The 15981-nt window shown below is 41.3% G+C and overlaps 1 protein-coding gene across 1 annotated transcript in view; it reads right to left on the bottom strand.

The window, feature by feature from the left end:
* The window catches only part of JMJD1C (jumonji domain containing 1C), a 673912-nt gene that overhangs the window by 126754 nt on the left and 531177 nt on the right, over positions 1 to 15981 (bottom strand). The window contains exon 11 of the mRNA XM_030203125.1: positions 8697 to 8898. Within this exon, the coding sequence (XP_030058985.1) occupies positions 8697 to 8898 (202 nt within the window). The remainder of the gene's footprint in view (positions 1 to 8696; positions 8899 to 15981) is intronic.

Consider the following 15981-nt stretch of genomic DNA (forward strand, 5'->3'; position numbering starts at 1 on the left):
AAACAAAAAGAGATCAGCAAAACAGTGATGTGAAAAAATGTTTACTTCCCTCCTGATTTCCCCAATTACTGCATATATGTCACATTAAATGGTGTCTGATCTTTAAAAAAGGTGTAGTACTAACTAACACTACTAACACTAACAAACATTTCTAAAGCGCTACTAGGGTTAAGCAGCGCTGTACAATTTAAACATAGAAGGACAGTCTCTGCTCAAAGAGCTTACAATCTAAAAGACAAGAGAACAATCTAAAGACAAGTGAACAATCTAGAGGACGAGTGAACAGTTAATCTGATAGGGTGGATAGATTGGGGCATTTTATATTTCTCGAGCGGTTAGGCGCCGAAGGCCGCATTGAAGAGGTGAGTTTTAAGCAGAGATTTGAAGATGGGTAGGGAGGGGGCATGGCGTATGGGTAAAGGAAGATTGTTCCAGGCATAGGGTGAGGCAAGGCAGAATGAGTCGAGCCTGGAGTTGGCAGTGGTGGAGAAGGGTACTGAGAGAAGGGCAACCTAGACAAAGGAAACCTAGGTAAACACACAACACAGTTTTAAAATTACTACTTCATTTATTTAAGACGCAAGGCGGCATATTTTCAAAGCACTTAGCCTTCCAAAGTTCCATAGAAACCTATGGAACTTTGGAAGGCTAACTGCTTTGAAAATGAGCCCCAAGGTCATCTAACACTCATGTCACACTTGTAAAAAAGTAACTGCCCTCTAAACTTAAGAACTGGTTGCACCACCATAATTGCAACCAAACGCTTCCTATAATTCAATATCAGTCTTCAACATTGTTGATGAGAAATCTTAGCCCACTCTTTTTTGCAGAACTGCTTTAATTCTGACATGTTTGTGGATTTTCATGAATGAACTCTTAACTAAGAGGTCAGTTACTTCTCCACATGGGTATAGAATAACTTTAAATCATTAAAAAAAAAAAAACTTATGTGCTTACACAGATTCCCTTTGTCTATTATATTTTATTTAAAGATCAGAAACCATTCAGTGTCACATATATACAATAGGGGAAATCAGGAGCTGTGGGGGATGAATACTTTTCACATCACTATATTCCTGCAGCACTAAGAAATAGAGTTCTGATTTTGAATGTCTCGCCACTGAGTTTTGAAATCAACTTAAAGGAGAATCTATCACAGCAATAGTTCTATGAGAGACCCCATTTTAGAATATTTAATGAACCTCTGTCCCTATAGGCATGAGTGCAAAACACAAATACTGAAACAAATAAATGAAGGATCGAGTTTCTCAGTTAAAAACAACAACAACAACAAAAACCCACTACAGATATGTGCAAACATTTAGCCACCCCTGCAAAATTGGATGTTTCAATAAACCTTTAAGTGAACAAAAGCTGGTCCCAACCTCTCCATCATATAAAATTAAACAAAACATTCTTTCTGCAAATTTTAATGCACAATTACTACATATTTGAAATTTTTATAGGACAAATAAGAAAACAGCAAATATGGTACATGCTAAAGCTTAGACACCTTTCCAGTCAGTACTCTTAACAAATCCTTCAGCAGAAATAACAGCTTCCAAACATTTATTACAACCAGATAAGTGTCTTTCTAATATTACTTTTGGAATTTTTCACCTACTCTTCCATGCACAACTCTTTTGGCTCAGAAATTTCCTTAGTTATGATACTGCCTCAGATTTTTAGTATTCAAGTCTGAGGGCTATGTAGGCCAGAAAAACCTTTTATTGACTGTAAATTATGTTTTGAATTGTTTTCTTGAACGCCGTTGTTTAAGAAATGTATATTACAGTCCTGTAAACAATTATTCTACGATCAGCTAAACATATCAGAGGATAGTTTGAAGTGAAAACTGTTTGCAGAATTGACCGGTTTTTAGGCAGTTCTAAAAGAGATTTTTCTAGGTTTTCCAGATTTTGTCTTGACTTCAAATAATGTCAATTTCTTAACAATGTTGCTGAAAGTGTTCAGATACTCTTTTTGTTTTCTAAGAGTGAATTAGCTATTATTAACTGCTCACACACTTGTTTAGAGGAGCCTATGGTTATTGAACATTGATAGATCACCACAAGATAACGGATTACAAGGGTAAAAGTATTGATACAACCATTGAACTAACTGAAAATCTATCAAATCCCTAAACATCTTGGACATTAACAACTTTTAAAAAGTAGTAATGAATCAACTGCCCAAACTTCTATACCTTCCATATTCACTTTTTTACTATTTTCAATTCACTTTTTTATTATTTTCAATCTGTTAAAAAAATCAGCAAATAATTATCAAAATTTTCAGAAAGATGTTGTGTTAAACTTTGTACCATGCAGGATTTTCAGACCAGTGCAACAAGAGTTCTCACAAACTTGTATGCTTTTCACTTTGTCAAAAAACACAACTTAACATGTATTAAAGGCAGCAGTTTGTTTCACTGATCAATACAACATACTATATACACTCAATGTGAAAAAAAAACAATTACAGAAATACTCAAAGAAAAAGCACCTCAATTTAAGACTTCATACTTCTTGACTCAATACTCCGTGGAAGTCGCTATTGCAGCAGTAACAGCAATGAATTGTTTAGTCTGTGGACTGTATCCTTCACTAGATTTTCAAATGAATTCAAGTATGGGCTTTGACTGAGCCACTCAAGGACATTCATGTAATTCTTGCCAAGTCACTCCAGGGTTGCTTTTGTTTTATGCTTAGGATCACTGTCCTGCTGAAAGAAGAATCTCTCTCTCATCCCATATCTAAGGCAGACTAGTTCAAGTCTTCCACCAGTATCAGCATGTACTTTGCACCACCCTTTTTTCACCTCAATCTTCACAAGCCTCCCAAATCTGTCTCAAGGGATATTATGCGCAAAAAAAGAAGTAAGGGGAGGGGGGACCAATGGAGTTCCAACTCAAGGGTAAAAAGCAATTTTTAGTTGGACTCAATGCAGGTCTGTATTTTAGCATAAGTGTGCCTGCCTCAGGAGACTACATATCAATCCAGACGGGTATAGATACCAGCGCACACAAACTCACACAGACACTTTACAAGGCGGGTTAAGCAAAAGTGACCTTGATAATCCAAATACCAACTGAGTGAAATGTTGTGTGCAACTAAATTGCAGGTTTCCAAAAAAAAAAAAAAAAAAAAACCAAAACGTAGACACAAGGAATAGCAATGCTTAAAAAGGGATATTCTTACACTGAGTCCACCCCCCAAACTGAACAACATTAAACACAGTCTTTTTGGCAGTTTGTGCCTGGCATATTTACTCCATTCCATCAAATTTTCTTCCTACCACAGAAAGTGTGATTTTCCATCCGGTATTCAAAGTCAGCTTCAAAGTAGACTAACTTATTATATGCCTTTTAAAGCAAATTTTGGAAACAAAACTAATTTGAATTTATTATGATAGAGTGATGATTTATACAATCAAGACTTTGGTTTCTTATTCTTGATTTGCTTTAGAATCTCTCTATATAAAACGCACCTCCAACGTTCTAATGAAGCCTCAAGTCTCCAAACGTTCTAAATTTGTAGTTGTGTAGATCGCTATTCCTTCATGAGTGTCTGCCCCGCCCTCGTGTCACAACATGATGACGTCGAGGGCGGAGCACTGACACTCGCCGAATCACATCGCTCACCCATTCCTAAGCGACGAAACGTGACGTAACACGCAATCTCTCTCACTGTACCACGCTCGCTTCGAGGGCGGAAGGAACAATGACAGGAGGCAGAGGAACGGAACGCCAGGAGCAGCCCCCTCTGAGCCACACCGCCCCCCCCTGCAAACGGACTCACAAAATTTGCAACAACTCTGTTCTCCCGCCAAGTACACGGTCCGCATAGGCACCGCGATGTCACGAAGACACAAAACCCTTACAAAATTAAACTCAAGGTAAGGAGCTCAGGCCAGGCGCGAAAAAATGAACACGGTGGCGACACATAATCCCACCTCCGTGACAGGAAACAAAACACCACGCTGGACGAACAAACACTCTGTAAGGAAGTTCTCCCGCCCACCACATGGTCCGCACACACACCACCAAGTAACGGACAAACAGACCACTCCCTGAATTAACCTTCAGGTAAGCAGCTCGGTGCAGGGAACTGGAAGGGGAGATTAACATGGATGGAAATGGCGGAAGGCTGTCAAAACCGAACAAATACTATTGAAGCCTAACAAAAATGCACTGTTGCTGCCTGCCACACTCTCTCATTCTTTCAAAAATACTCACTCACACTCACTCTCAGACATATGTTGCTGCCTTGCCAGACTCTCTCACTCTTTCAAAAATATACACTTACACTCACTCTCAGACATACTGTGTCACTTCCACACACACACACAATCTCTGACACAACACACACACTCTCTGAGTTACACAGACACAGTCATGCACGCTCACAGTTCCCCACCCCCTCCTGTGACTCTCACACACATACACAATTACTGTCTCACACACACACACACACACACTGATGCAGCCTCCGACTTTGCCAGCCCTGCCCATACCTTTGACAATCTCAGACTGAGGAACAACATGTCTGAACCCCACCACAATCACCCCTCAACACCCTAGCAATTCAACACTCTGCCCCTCCCCCTCTGACATTCTGACACACACAATCTCTCACACACATACACACTCGCCCCCACCCTCCGAGTTACACCCACCTCTCTCACTTTCACAGACACATACACACGATCTCTCTCTGTGACACACACACAGATTATCTCTCAAACCACAATTATATTCAGAAGTGTGTGTGTGTGTGTGTGTGTGGGGGGGGGGGGGTTCTCTAATACAACTGTTGAAACATTAATGGCAGAAAGTCATTACCTTGCTAGCGCCCGTTTCATTGGTTTCAGAAACGGGCCTTTTCTGCTAGTATTTCTATAATTGTTCTTTCCTATTGAAAGAGAAGATCATGTTGTACAGATAAAGCATTCTGATTTATACTTTTTAGAATGCAGGAAGTAAAAAAAAATTTGCAAAGGTGTGAAGACTTTAGAAGGACCTGTAAATATAATTTTATGCTATTTCTACACACTAACTTACAGGTAGGCTTCTCAAATAACTATTTGAATTCTTATGTTTCAGCAAAAATATAGTTGTTACTATAATTTGAATGCAGTTAAAACACGCAGCTATTCTTTTTACAGTCCTATTTTTACCTTCCTGACTACCAATTTAAACTATGGTTTGAACAGACATATCAATCTGAATTAAATTCAGTCTGCTCTTCCTAATAGTGCTAGCTAATATCACTGGAACAAAAGCTATCTTCAAGGTACTGATGTGTAAGTTGTCCAGTATATGTAAAAATGCTCAAGACACCGAAGAGCCCTTTCAGAGAGTGGCAGTAAGCCCGATGGGGGCTTACTGCTGGCCTAGCGCGGCCGCTGGCAGTAGACTCATCCCGAACACATGCCATTTCCAGGGAAAAACAAAACCTCCGGAAATAGCTTGCGTGGTGATAACCTGGCGGTAACTGGGCATCGCCGCGCACTGCCCGGTTACTGCCGGGTTAGCACAGAAGCCCTTATCGTCACCTCAATGGGTGGTGGAAAGGGCTCCCTGCCGCATGGCCAAGTGTGCTGGGGGCTTTTTTACCCGCTGAGATGAAAAGGGCACTGGTGCATGGAAAAAACATTCCCCGCCACTAGCGCAGGGCCCTTTTTCCCACAGCGTGGTAAGAGGACCCATGAAAGCAGTGCAGAGACTCAAGGAACAGGGAAAAAAACAGTAAATAAATTTTTATAACTTGGATTAAAAATTATAAGCTAAAAGGAAATTTAACTAGCAAAATGTTTAAAGCATATTACTTGCTGCTATACTTGTTAAATATTATCAGTCTGATATTTAACAGCATTTATAAGTTCAGCAGCACTATGCATTTCTTAAAGATGGACTGGCATTTTATATATAATGAAAAAAATAAAGAAACCAACTAATCATGAATATGTCAAAACAGACCACTATATAAGTGTATAGAACTAGTGAAAATAATATATTTATAAAATAATCAATTTGTGCTCAGTTTTTTTTGGTGTAGTACAGCGTCTCGAAGACTCGAGAAATGCAACAGCACCATTCCACTATCATAGCACTTCCAACCTTTCCTTCCTATATCATAATTTAAATGATCACAAAAAACATTTAGTAAAGGTAAGTACTTAGCTTGTAAAAACCTAGGTGGAGGATCTTCCTTTTGTAATCATGATGATGGTGGCTATGGACAAACTGATACGAGCCCTCGGGCGTTGTAAGACTTTTTTTAAAATTGCAAGATGCCGTTGTGTCTTCACTAATAGAATATCTTTAGATTAACGTCTCTCAGCCATTCACAGACAGCTAAACGCACTGTGATTGGCTGAGAGAGACCTGAAGGGGTATAATCAAAAGGGAGGGACATCCAACTAAGTGGAGCTGTGGCCAAGTGGTTACAACACTGGTCTTGTAATGCAGAGGTGGTCGGTTCAAATCCCACTGTTACTACTAAAAAAGCTATGAGCAAAAACAGTTTTGATTTCTCTATTCGGGGAGGACAGCCATTAAGGGAACGGGGAGAAAGACGGCCATCAAGGGAAGTGCACGTCAGGGACGGCCATCAAGGGAAAATGCAAGGCAGGGACTTTTTTTAAAATTTGTATGAAGTCTTTATTGAACATTTCTCAAAACAGTATCACAAAATACAGCACTCCAGAACAAGTAAGTCATAACATAACTGATCAGCAAGATCCTTTTTTTTTTTTTTTACGAGCTGGCCAACTGGCTTCCCCTCCTAGGGAAGGAAATTCGTGTGCAAATAAGCAGCAATTTCCTTCACGCATGCCTTTCCCTTACCAATTCGCTAAGGGATCGGTAAGGGAAGGACTCTTCCGTGCAGTTTAGTGCACCTGGCTTTAAATCTGCTCCAGGGACCTGCATACTGCTGTCATGGAGCTGGCTGGCAAAAAAAATGTTTTAAAGTTTTTTTTTTTTTTTTTTTGGTGGGAGGCGGTTGGTGACCACTGGGGGAGTATGGGGAGGTCATCCCCGATTCTTTCCGGTGGTCATCTGGTCAGTTTGGGCACCTTTTTGAGACTTGGTCGTGAAAATAAATAGACCAAGTAAAACCGGCCAAATGCTCGTCATCGCCGGTTTTCTTTTTTCCATTATCAGCTGAAGCTGGCCATCTCGTAAGCACGCCCACGTCCCGCTTTCGCTACCCTGCCGACACACCCCCTTGAAGTTTGGCCGCCTCCGTGACGGAATGCCGGCGAGTGTGACCAAAAATCGGCATTCGATTATACCGATTTGGCCGGTTTTAGGACATGGCCGGCCATCTTCCGATTTGTGCCGAATGATCGCCGGCGATCCCTTTCAAAAATAAGCCTGATAGGCTATTTAAAAAAAAAAAAAAGTACATGTGATGCCAAGACGACACATACTCGTGGGTTTTGGGAAGGAGTTTAAGTGGATCGTGGACTGAGTCATGCTTTAAGGGTATTCTTTATAAAATATGTACTTGTGTGTGTACCAGGGGCATAGCTAGGTGGGGCCATGGGAGAATGGGCCCCTACAGATTTAGTCCTGGCCGCCTCTACTTTCAACCCCCTCCTGATGACCCTCCCCCGCCGCAAGGCACACCTTTGCTGGCGGGGGTCCCCAACCCCTGCTAGCCTTAGTTTTCTCCAGGGCCGGTGTCCGACGCATTCGCTGATCTGTCCTGCGAGTCCTGACGTCCTGCACGTTCCATTTTCACTTAAAGGAGTGTGCAGGACGTCAGGACTCACAGCACAGATCAGCGAATGTGCCGGACACCGGCACTGAAGAAAAATAAGGCAGGCTGGCTGGCGGGGGGGGGGGGGGGGGGGGGGGGGGGGGGTTGAAAGTGGCGGGGGAGGATCAGTGGCTGGAGGTTGGCTAAAATGTGCCCCCCACCTTGGGCTCTGGAACCCCCTCCCGCCGAGATCCGGCTACGCCCCTGGTGTGTACTGAGCAAGCTAAACATCTGCAGTTTCATTCTACCAATTGTTTTTGCCCCCTGGCCTCTAGGAATTTATAAAGACACAAAAATGCCTATATGTCTTTATAAAACAGATCAGTAATAGGCACTTGCTTACCTTTCTAAACCTAGGCAAAATCCCAATTTCTACATACGAGTGCTGATATTTGGCACTTAAAAGTAAAGTCTGTATATATGAGACATTAATGTATACCAATATATTCAGCAGTGCTACACAAACATAAAAGGCTGCAGAATACATAAATAATTTGAATTAGATGTTTCAAATTATTTGCTAGGCATCTCACTGAATATTTACTTCTAGAAATCTTGAGAGAGACAATTTAAGTATGTTGAAATTGACAAAAACATTTTGGAATTCAAAGTATATGACAATTCATACTAACAGTTGCTAATACAAAACGTCATGAAAAATCTTTCACTTTGAATAAGAAAGCGACTTCCTTTTCGCCAGTTAAGGGTCAGTCTCAGACACATGTGCAGTTCCAGCATTTGCTATTGTAATGGCTACATTCCAGGGTTTTCACAATCACTTTAACACAATGATTTCTATGTCTTCTAACTCAGCTGGCATTAGCAGCATGTGTAGCAAAAGCATAACTATTAGGTAGCGGGAAGCTTTCCGGCACAATTTACAAGTATGGAAATTATATATTTTAAAAAGAAAAAATTAGCACTTACCTACGGAAAAAGTAAAATCTGCAAAACACTGGCGAGTGAGCTGATTCTTCACCTTTCTTACTCCGAATAAGTCTACATTCCCTGCATTTTTGCAGATTAGGCCCTATTTCACAGCAAGAATCATCTTGTAAAAAGGATTCTCCAGTTTGCTTCAACTTCTTAACTTTTCGCCAATCTTTTAATACTGACCGAGGTATACCAGCTGCGAAAATATCACAAAATCTTCAATGAACCGTCCATTAAATATGTGTGTATGTATACATAACACTATATACATCCGCCATACAAATGACTGAATTTTTGGGTCATAGAAAGGAAGGTGTCAGATGCAGAGTCATTATTTGGTGGTAATGGGGGAGTGGTACCTGAGTCCCAGAAGTACAGACAACTGCAGGTTTTTTTTTTAATGTCCTTTCCCTCCTGTCCCAAGGAAAAAAGCAACACATGCATTGAAAGACAAGAAGGGTCCAACTGGATTAAGATGCTGGCCAATAGAACCAGGACACAAGCTCTGTTATGCTCATACTGGGAACACAGGGCTTGTGCCCCAATTCCCATTCAGCACGGAATAAAACTCTGCCCTCTAACTTAATCACATTTTTTCCCTGACACACAGAATGGAAAAACTGCTTTATTAAATCAGACCTTAAAAGGAGCGGTAGTACACTTTGGGGTGGGGAAAATGGCAAGATGGAGGTTTATGACAAAAGTAACAGCTGACTCCTAAATTCAACAAAAATTTGTCATGGTCTGAAAATCAATCATATGATGATTTATATGTATATACATGTAAATGGTGCATAAGGCCTCTAAAATTTACTCCAAAACTAAGTCCAAAAGGGATACTAGATGGTTAGCATTATTCATTAATTTAGTTATTAGGCTTTATTTACCATCTTTTTGAAGGAATTCACTCAAGGCTGTCTGTATACAGCAAGTTGTTCTACTTACACCACAAAATTCTCTGATAACAAGGGGAAATAATGAATCCCACTCACAGAGCTAAGGAAATTTGGTTTCCTGTAGAGCAGCAGGATGATCAGTTGCACATGTGAGTGGCATCATCCAACAGCACTAGCATGGAGCATCACCATTAGTGTTCAGGAAACCTTAGAAAGATTCTCTAGGCACATAAAGAATTTTATACACAGCCACCATACCTTACAGAAGTCACCGAGTCATCTTAGCTGAAAAGGAGAGGAGTGCACGCAGGTGAAACACAACTTTGTTTTCTCTACGAATAGGAAGACTGACCAGCTACATACACAGGGAATCTATAGGTAAGAGTTAACTTTGACAAAAAGGAAACTATCCAAGGGCAGAAAGACATGAGATACTATTTTCCTCAGAGCATACAGGCTGTGAGAAAACTAAGGTTGGATATTGGTATGAAATGTCATGCCCAACCTGATTCTGATAGAAAGATCCCAAAAAATGGAAAACAAAATTTGTAACAGACAATATAAGAATCTGACATTAAGTTTCCTTGTCTCTGTTTTACTACAATCTTCAGCTCTAAAATTATCAGAGGATACATACATAGATCAATCCCCAATGAATGGAGAGAGTATTTGACACTAGTCTGACCTTTGATCTTCTCCTAGAACCTTGGGGTGGCACCAGCAAGCGCATAGACGGGACTTTAATGCTCACTTTTCTGAGGACGCTAAATGTTCTCTGAACAACTTTTATGTTTTATCCATTAGTGTGGCTCATTATTGATATCTGAGTATGGCACAACATAATGCAAACTATATTTATGGGCTAGCTCATTCCTTACCAGCTGATCCACTGCTTGAAGAAAGTCATACTCAAAATACAAGATAGTCAAGCAAAAAATACTATTGAAACACAAGCTGTTTATTTTGAAAATGGCTTGTTTATAGTTGCTGTATTGTGTGCCAGCACAACTGCTGGTGATGTCACATGACTTAGTTCAACAGGCAGGACACTGACATCACGGATGTTACTCAAATTTAAAAACAAACAGCAATAGCACAGAGCTTTTGTTAAGATAAGAAAGCTCACACAGTGCCCATCATTCAGACTAGAAACAGTTGAATTCCCTTCTCTAAAAACAGCATGGTTTATCGTTTTATCAAACTTTCTCAATAGAAGAGTGCAATTAAGTTAAAATTATAATGGTGCAATTTTCTATAAAGTGCTTCTGATAGAAGCACATCTGTTTAAGAACACAAATATAATTTACGTAGCAGTAACTGCACTTAAATATTAGAGTAGCGTAGTAAGTCAATGTGGTTTAGGTATATATGTTCAAAAGGTAAGCAAAGTTTAAAACGCTCCTTTGTAAGCATAGCGTAGTACTGTACAGGGCTGTGGAACAGGTACAACACACCTCCAATTCTGACCCCTCTATTTTTCTACTGTCCAACTTCAGCTCCGACTCCTAACAGGCTTTAAATTGTTTGTTCTGGTTCTAAAGTACTGGTAAGCGTACCTTTAGACCGAGAACAAAGATATGAATATGTAAGTATACCTTATAATTTACCATAGGTTCAATTAAATTCTTGTATACGGCTAATATCCCATTTCCAGGGTCCATTGCAGTTTACATTCCAGATGAGACAAAAGCAGATAGTGTTAGTGTCAGGTATGAGAAACTTGTTTTTTTCACTTTGAAGCTGGAGTTGGTATATTTTTACTGATGCCACCCAAAACTGTTTTCTACTCTGACTCCATAGCCCTGGTACTATACCTTCAAACAGCTTCAATTAAAAGTATATTTTCTGTGCTTAAAGGATTAGAGCACATCTAAATAACCCTGTCATTCCCCTGCAATGCTTCATCTTCCTGCTGATACAATATTTTGCTAACAGTATTTATAACATACATTTCTCAAGACTGCATCATATTTAACTGCCAACCAGTGTTTAAGCACGAATGACTATAACCTGCACAGAGTAGCGAGTGCAGCTTTGGCCACTTTGTTGGGCAGATTGGATGGACCATGCAGGTCTTTACTGTGTTACTGTGTCAGAGACATACAGGACCTTTCAGAGAATCAGAAGTTTGGCCAGGTTTAGGGTGATGTCAGAGGCATACAGGACCTTTCAGAGAATCAGAGGTTTGGACAGGTATAAATTAGGGGACCCTGGATTCTGGAACTCATAATTTAATTTAAAAAACAATACAGAAGCAGTTTTGTAAATGGAGGCCCCTTTTCGATGTGAGCCAGAGTCAAATGGTCCTGCTTGCCTACCCCCATCTCCAGGGCTTAATTTGTAGACAAAAAGAAGTAGAGCTGGGGGTGGGGCCACAGCTGGAAATGGGGTAGGACGAAGGCCTGAAGTGGACTTACTCCTATACACACAATGGAAAAATGAATTACCTGACAATTTTCTTTCCTTTAGTCCCAAAGGATCAGTCCAGACAAATAGGTTGGTGACCAACTGCCAGCAGGTGGAGATAGAGAACTCTGAGATGTGCCTCATAAGCTCCTATGCTTTGCAACCAAGCCAATATTCAATAACAAAGCAGTGAAAGAGAGTGACGTCCGGGGGGGGGGGGGGGGGGGGACCCTCTAGCTTCTAGATAGAACAACTATGAAATAAAGGACAAAACTTGTGCCTTAGAAATAATGGCGTGATGGACAGTGGGAAGTGGACCATGAACTCAAGAGGCAAGGACAGCGGTGTAGAGCTTCTCAAATTAATTGGAGACTCGACACTGTACTATTTCAGCCACAGTCCTGTTTCAGGAGTCTTCACAACTTGGTCTTGTGTATGGAAAGACTCCAATGTGCAATATACTTTAGGTAGTAATGAAATAGCCTAGTTTTGAACAAGACCCTTGTTGAGTAATAACAAAAGAACGTGGAATCTATGTTACACAAAAAAATAGGCCAAACACCACAGAAAACAGATAAAACCCCTTTTGATTTCCAAAAAGGAGCATTCTCCAAATCCCACAAAATGGAAAGTTTTTGTTTCTGAGGAAGCTGCTCCTCAAAAGGAACGTGAGGGGAAGGAGAGGTAGCTTGAGCTGACTTTAATAAAAAGGTCTGATGTAATAAAAGAACAAATAGGTGAAAATGGCAGGGAAGACACTTCTACCCCTGCAAAACCAACATCCCGGCACATGGTAGCGGGCAAGGAACCTGCTGACAAAATGGCTGCCAAAGCCTCACAGAGCACAGGAAATGTTGGTGTTGAGTCTGCCCAAAACCACAATCATAGCAGGGCCAAACTGAATGCACAGAGATGAAGTACTGATGGCCAATGTAGGCAAAAGCGGCATGTCCACAGAAGTAAACAAAACGTGCAGGAACTGGTAGCCAAGAGCTTACCCCCACAGTGTGCACAATACTTAATAGGCTCAGACATAGAGAATAATAAATACATGGATGCAGGAGAAAGAAGGAAAGACTGAGATAAAGAGGTATAAAATGGCAATAGGGGTGCAGGGAAGGATCTAGACCACTAGGTTTACACCTGAGGAACAGGATATTCTCAACACCAAACTCAAGTGAATCTGCAAGCTGGACAGGAGGCCACACAGAAGTCACCACAGCACACAGGAGCTGTTATTCCGCCAGCTGGAGCTAAGCGAAGGAGCTTATGAGGTGCAACTCATTAGAGTTCTCTATCTCCACCTGCTTGCGGATGGTCACAAACCAATTTGTCTGGACTGATCATTGGGACGTAATGGAAACTATATTTGTGGATAAAAAGAAAGCTGGTATGTACATATACTTGGAAAATTCATATATTTAAAACTATTTTAAAGAATATCACCAATAGTAATACAAATTTGCAACATTATGAACAAAATCATGGACTAAACAGCATTTTTGTCAACATTTACACATTTGATAAAACTGTATTCTCCCCAGAAATGTTTGGAAGCCTGATGGCTTGAAGGAGTAGCTAGGTGGGGATGGAGGAATAATGCACAGTATTATAAAAGTTTCTGTTATTTGTAAATGCAACCACTTTATCTCTGCAAACACATATATTTAAAGCAAATGCATAATCTATGGCAAAAAGTAATTGCATAATTTAACATTAACTGATAAGTGGGGGGGGGGGGGGGGGGGAGTTGTCAATATTGGCTACTATTAAGGGTTATATATTACCACAAATCATGCTATATAAGCATAGGGTCTCACTGAATAAAAACGAACCTGTGGTAAAATAATCCATCTTTACATTAGCCCACATTAAAAACTTCCCCCTTTAATTTTTGTTTACAAATATTGAGCACACACGTGAAAAATGAAAAGAAGAAATATTGTTAACATAACAAATTTTTCAAGAACCTTTGGTCTGACACAGTATAGCAGTTCTTATGAGCCAAGTATAAACATGGTCTCCATCCTCAAAAATCCACCCCCCCCACCCCCCAGCATTTCTCCTTGAAATTTACTACACAAAAAAAATATTCTGATTCTTATGTTATCTGAGCAATCACAAAATACATCTTTCCACTGTCAGGGATACTAGGCAATACAAAACATGGGAAAAAAATTTCAACAACACGTAGCAAACCTGTCATACAACAGTAGAGCAAAGATACATACCCTGTAGCAGGTATTCTCCGAGGACAGCAGGCTGATTGTTCTCACATGTGGGTCGGCATCAATGGTGGCTCAGGAAACGGCAAATTTTTTTACAGCAAAATTTTAAAAGTTTTGCCAGAGCCTTCTGGTGCGCGAACCGCGCATGAGCGGACAACTTCCTGCCCGTCGCATGAGCGTTCCCGCACAGTTTAATCAAAAAGCAAATAATAAACAAACTCCTCCTCCAAAGGGGAGGTGGGCGGGTTTGTCAGAACAATCAGCCTGCTGTCTCAGAGAATACCTGCTACAGCTATTTATCTTCGCTTTTTCCAAGGACAAGCAGGCTGCTTGTTCTCACATGTGGGGTATCCCTAGCAACCAGGCTCACTCAAAATAATAAACATTAGTCAACTGGTCCTCGCAACGGCAAGGACATAACATAGATTGACCTGAAACCATAAACAACTAACTGAGAGTGCAGCATGGAACAAAACAAAAATGGGTCTAGGAGGGTGGAGTTGTATTCTAAACTCGGAACAGATTCTGTAGCACTGACTGCCCAAACCAACTGTCACGTTGGGTATCCTGCTAGAGGCAGTAGTGAGATGTGAATGTGTGGACTGATGACCACGTTCCAGCCTTGCAAATATCTTCAATGGAGGCTGACTAAGTGAGCCACTGACGCAGCCATGGCTCTAACATTGTGAGCCGTGACATGGCCCTCCAGAGTCAGCCCAGCTTGGGCGTAAATGAAGGATATGCAATCTGCTAGCCAACTGGAGATTGTGCGTTTTCCAATGGTGACTCCCCTCCTGTTGGCATCAAAAGAAACAAACAACTGGGCGGACTGTTTAAAGGGCTTTGTTTGCTCCACGTAAAAGGCAATGCTCTATTGCAGTCCAAACTGCTTTTGCCAGGGCGGGTATGAGGACGGGGAAAGAAAGAATGTTGGCAAGACAACTGACTGGTTAAGATGGAACTCCGACACCACCTTTGGCAGGAACTTAGGGTGCGTGCGGAGGACTACTCTGTTGTGATGGAACTTGATATAAGGTGCATGCACTACCAAGGCCTGAAGCTCACTGATTCTACGAGCTGAAGTAACAGCCACCAAGAAAACGACCTTCCAGGTCAAGTACTTCAGATGGCAGGAATTCAGTGGCTCAAAAGGAGCTTTCATCAGCTGGGTGAGAACAACGTTGAGATCCCATGAAACTGGTGGAGGTTTGACAAGGGGCTTTGATAAAAGCAAACCTCTCATGAAGCAAACAACTAAAGGCTGTCCAGAGATAGCTTAACCTCTACACGGCGATGATAAGCACTAATCGCACTACGGTGAACTCTTACAGAGCTGGTCTTGAGACCAGACTCTGACAAATGTAGAAGGTATTCAAGCAGGGTCTGTGTAGGACAAGAAAGAGCATCTAGGGCCTTGCTGTCACACCAGACGGCAAACCTCTTCCATTTGAATGAGTAACACCTCTTCGTGGAATCTTTCCTGGAAGCAAGACAGACTCGGGAGACACCCTCTGAAAGACCCAAAGAGGCGAATTCTAAGCTCTCAACATCCAGGCCGTGAGAGCCAGAGACTGGAGGCTGGTATGTAGAAGCGACCCCTCGTTCTGAGTGATGAGGGTTGGAAAACAGTCCAATCTCCACGGTTCTTCAGAGGACAACTACAGAAGAAGAGGGAACCAAATCTGATGCGGCCAAAAAGGGTGCAATCAGGATCATGGTTCCGCAGTCTTGCTTGAGTTTCAGCAAAGT

This window comes from Microcaecilia unicolor, chromosome 5, assembly GCF_901765095.1.
Source record: "Microcaecilia unicolor chromosome 5, aMicUni1.1, whole genome shotgun sequence".
Lineage (NCBI taxonomy): Eukaryota > Metazoa > Chordata > Amphibia > Gymnophiona > Siphonopidae > Microcaecilia > Microcaecilia unicolor.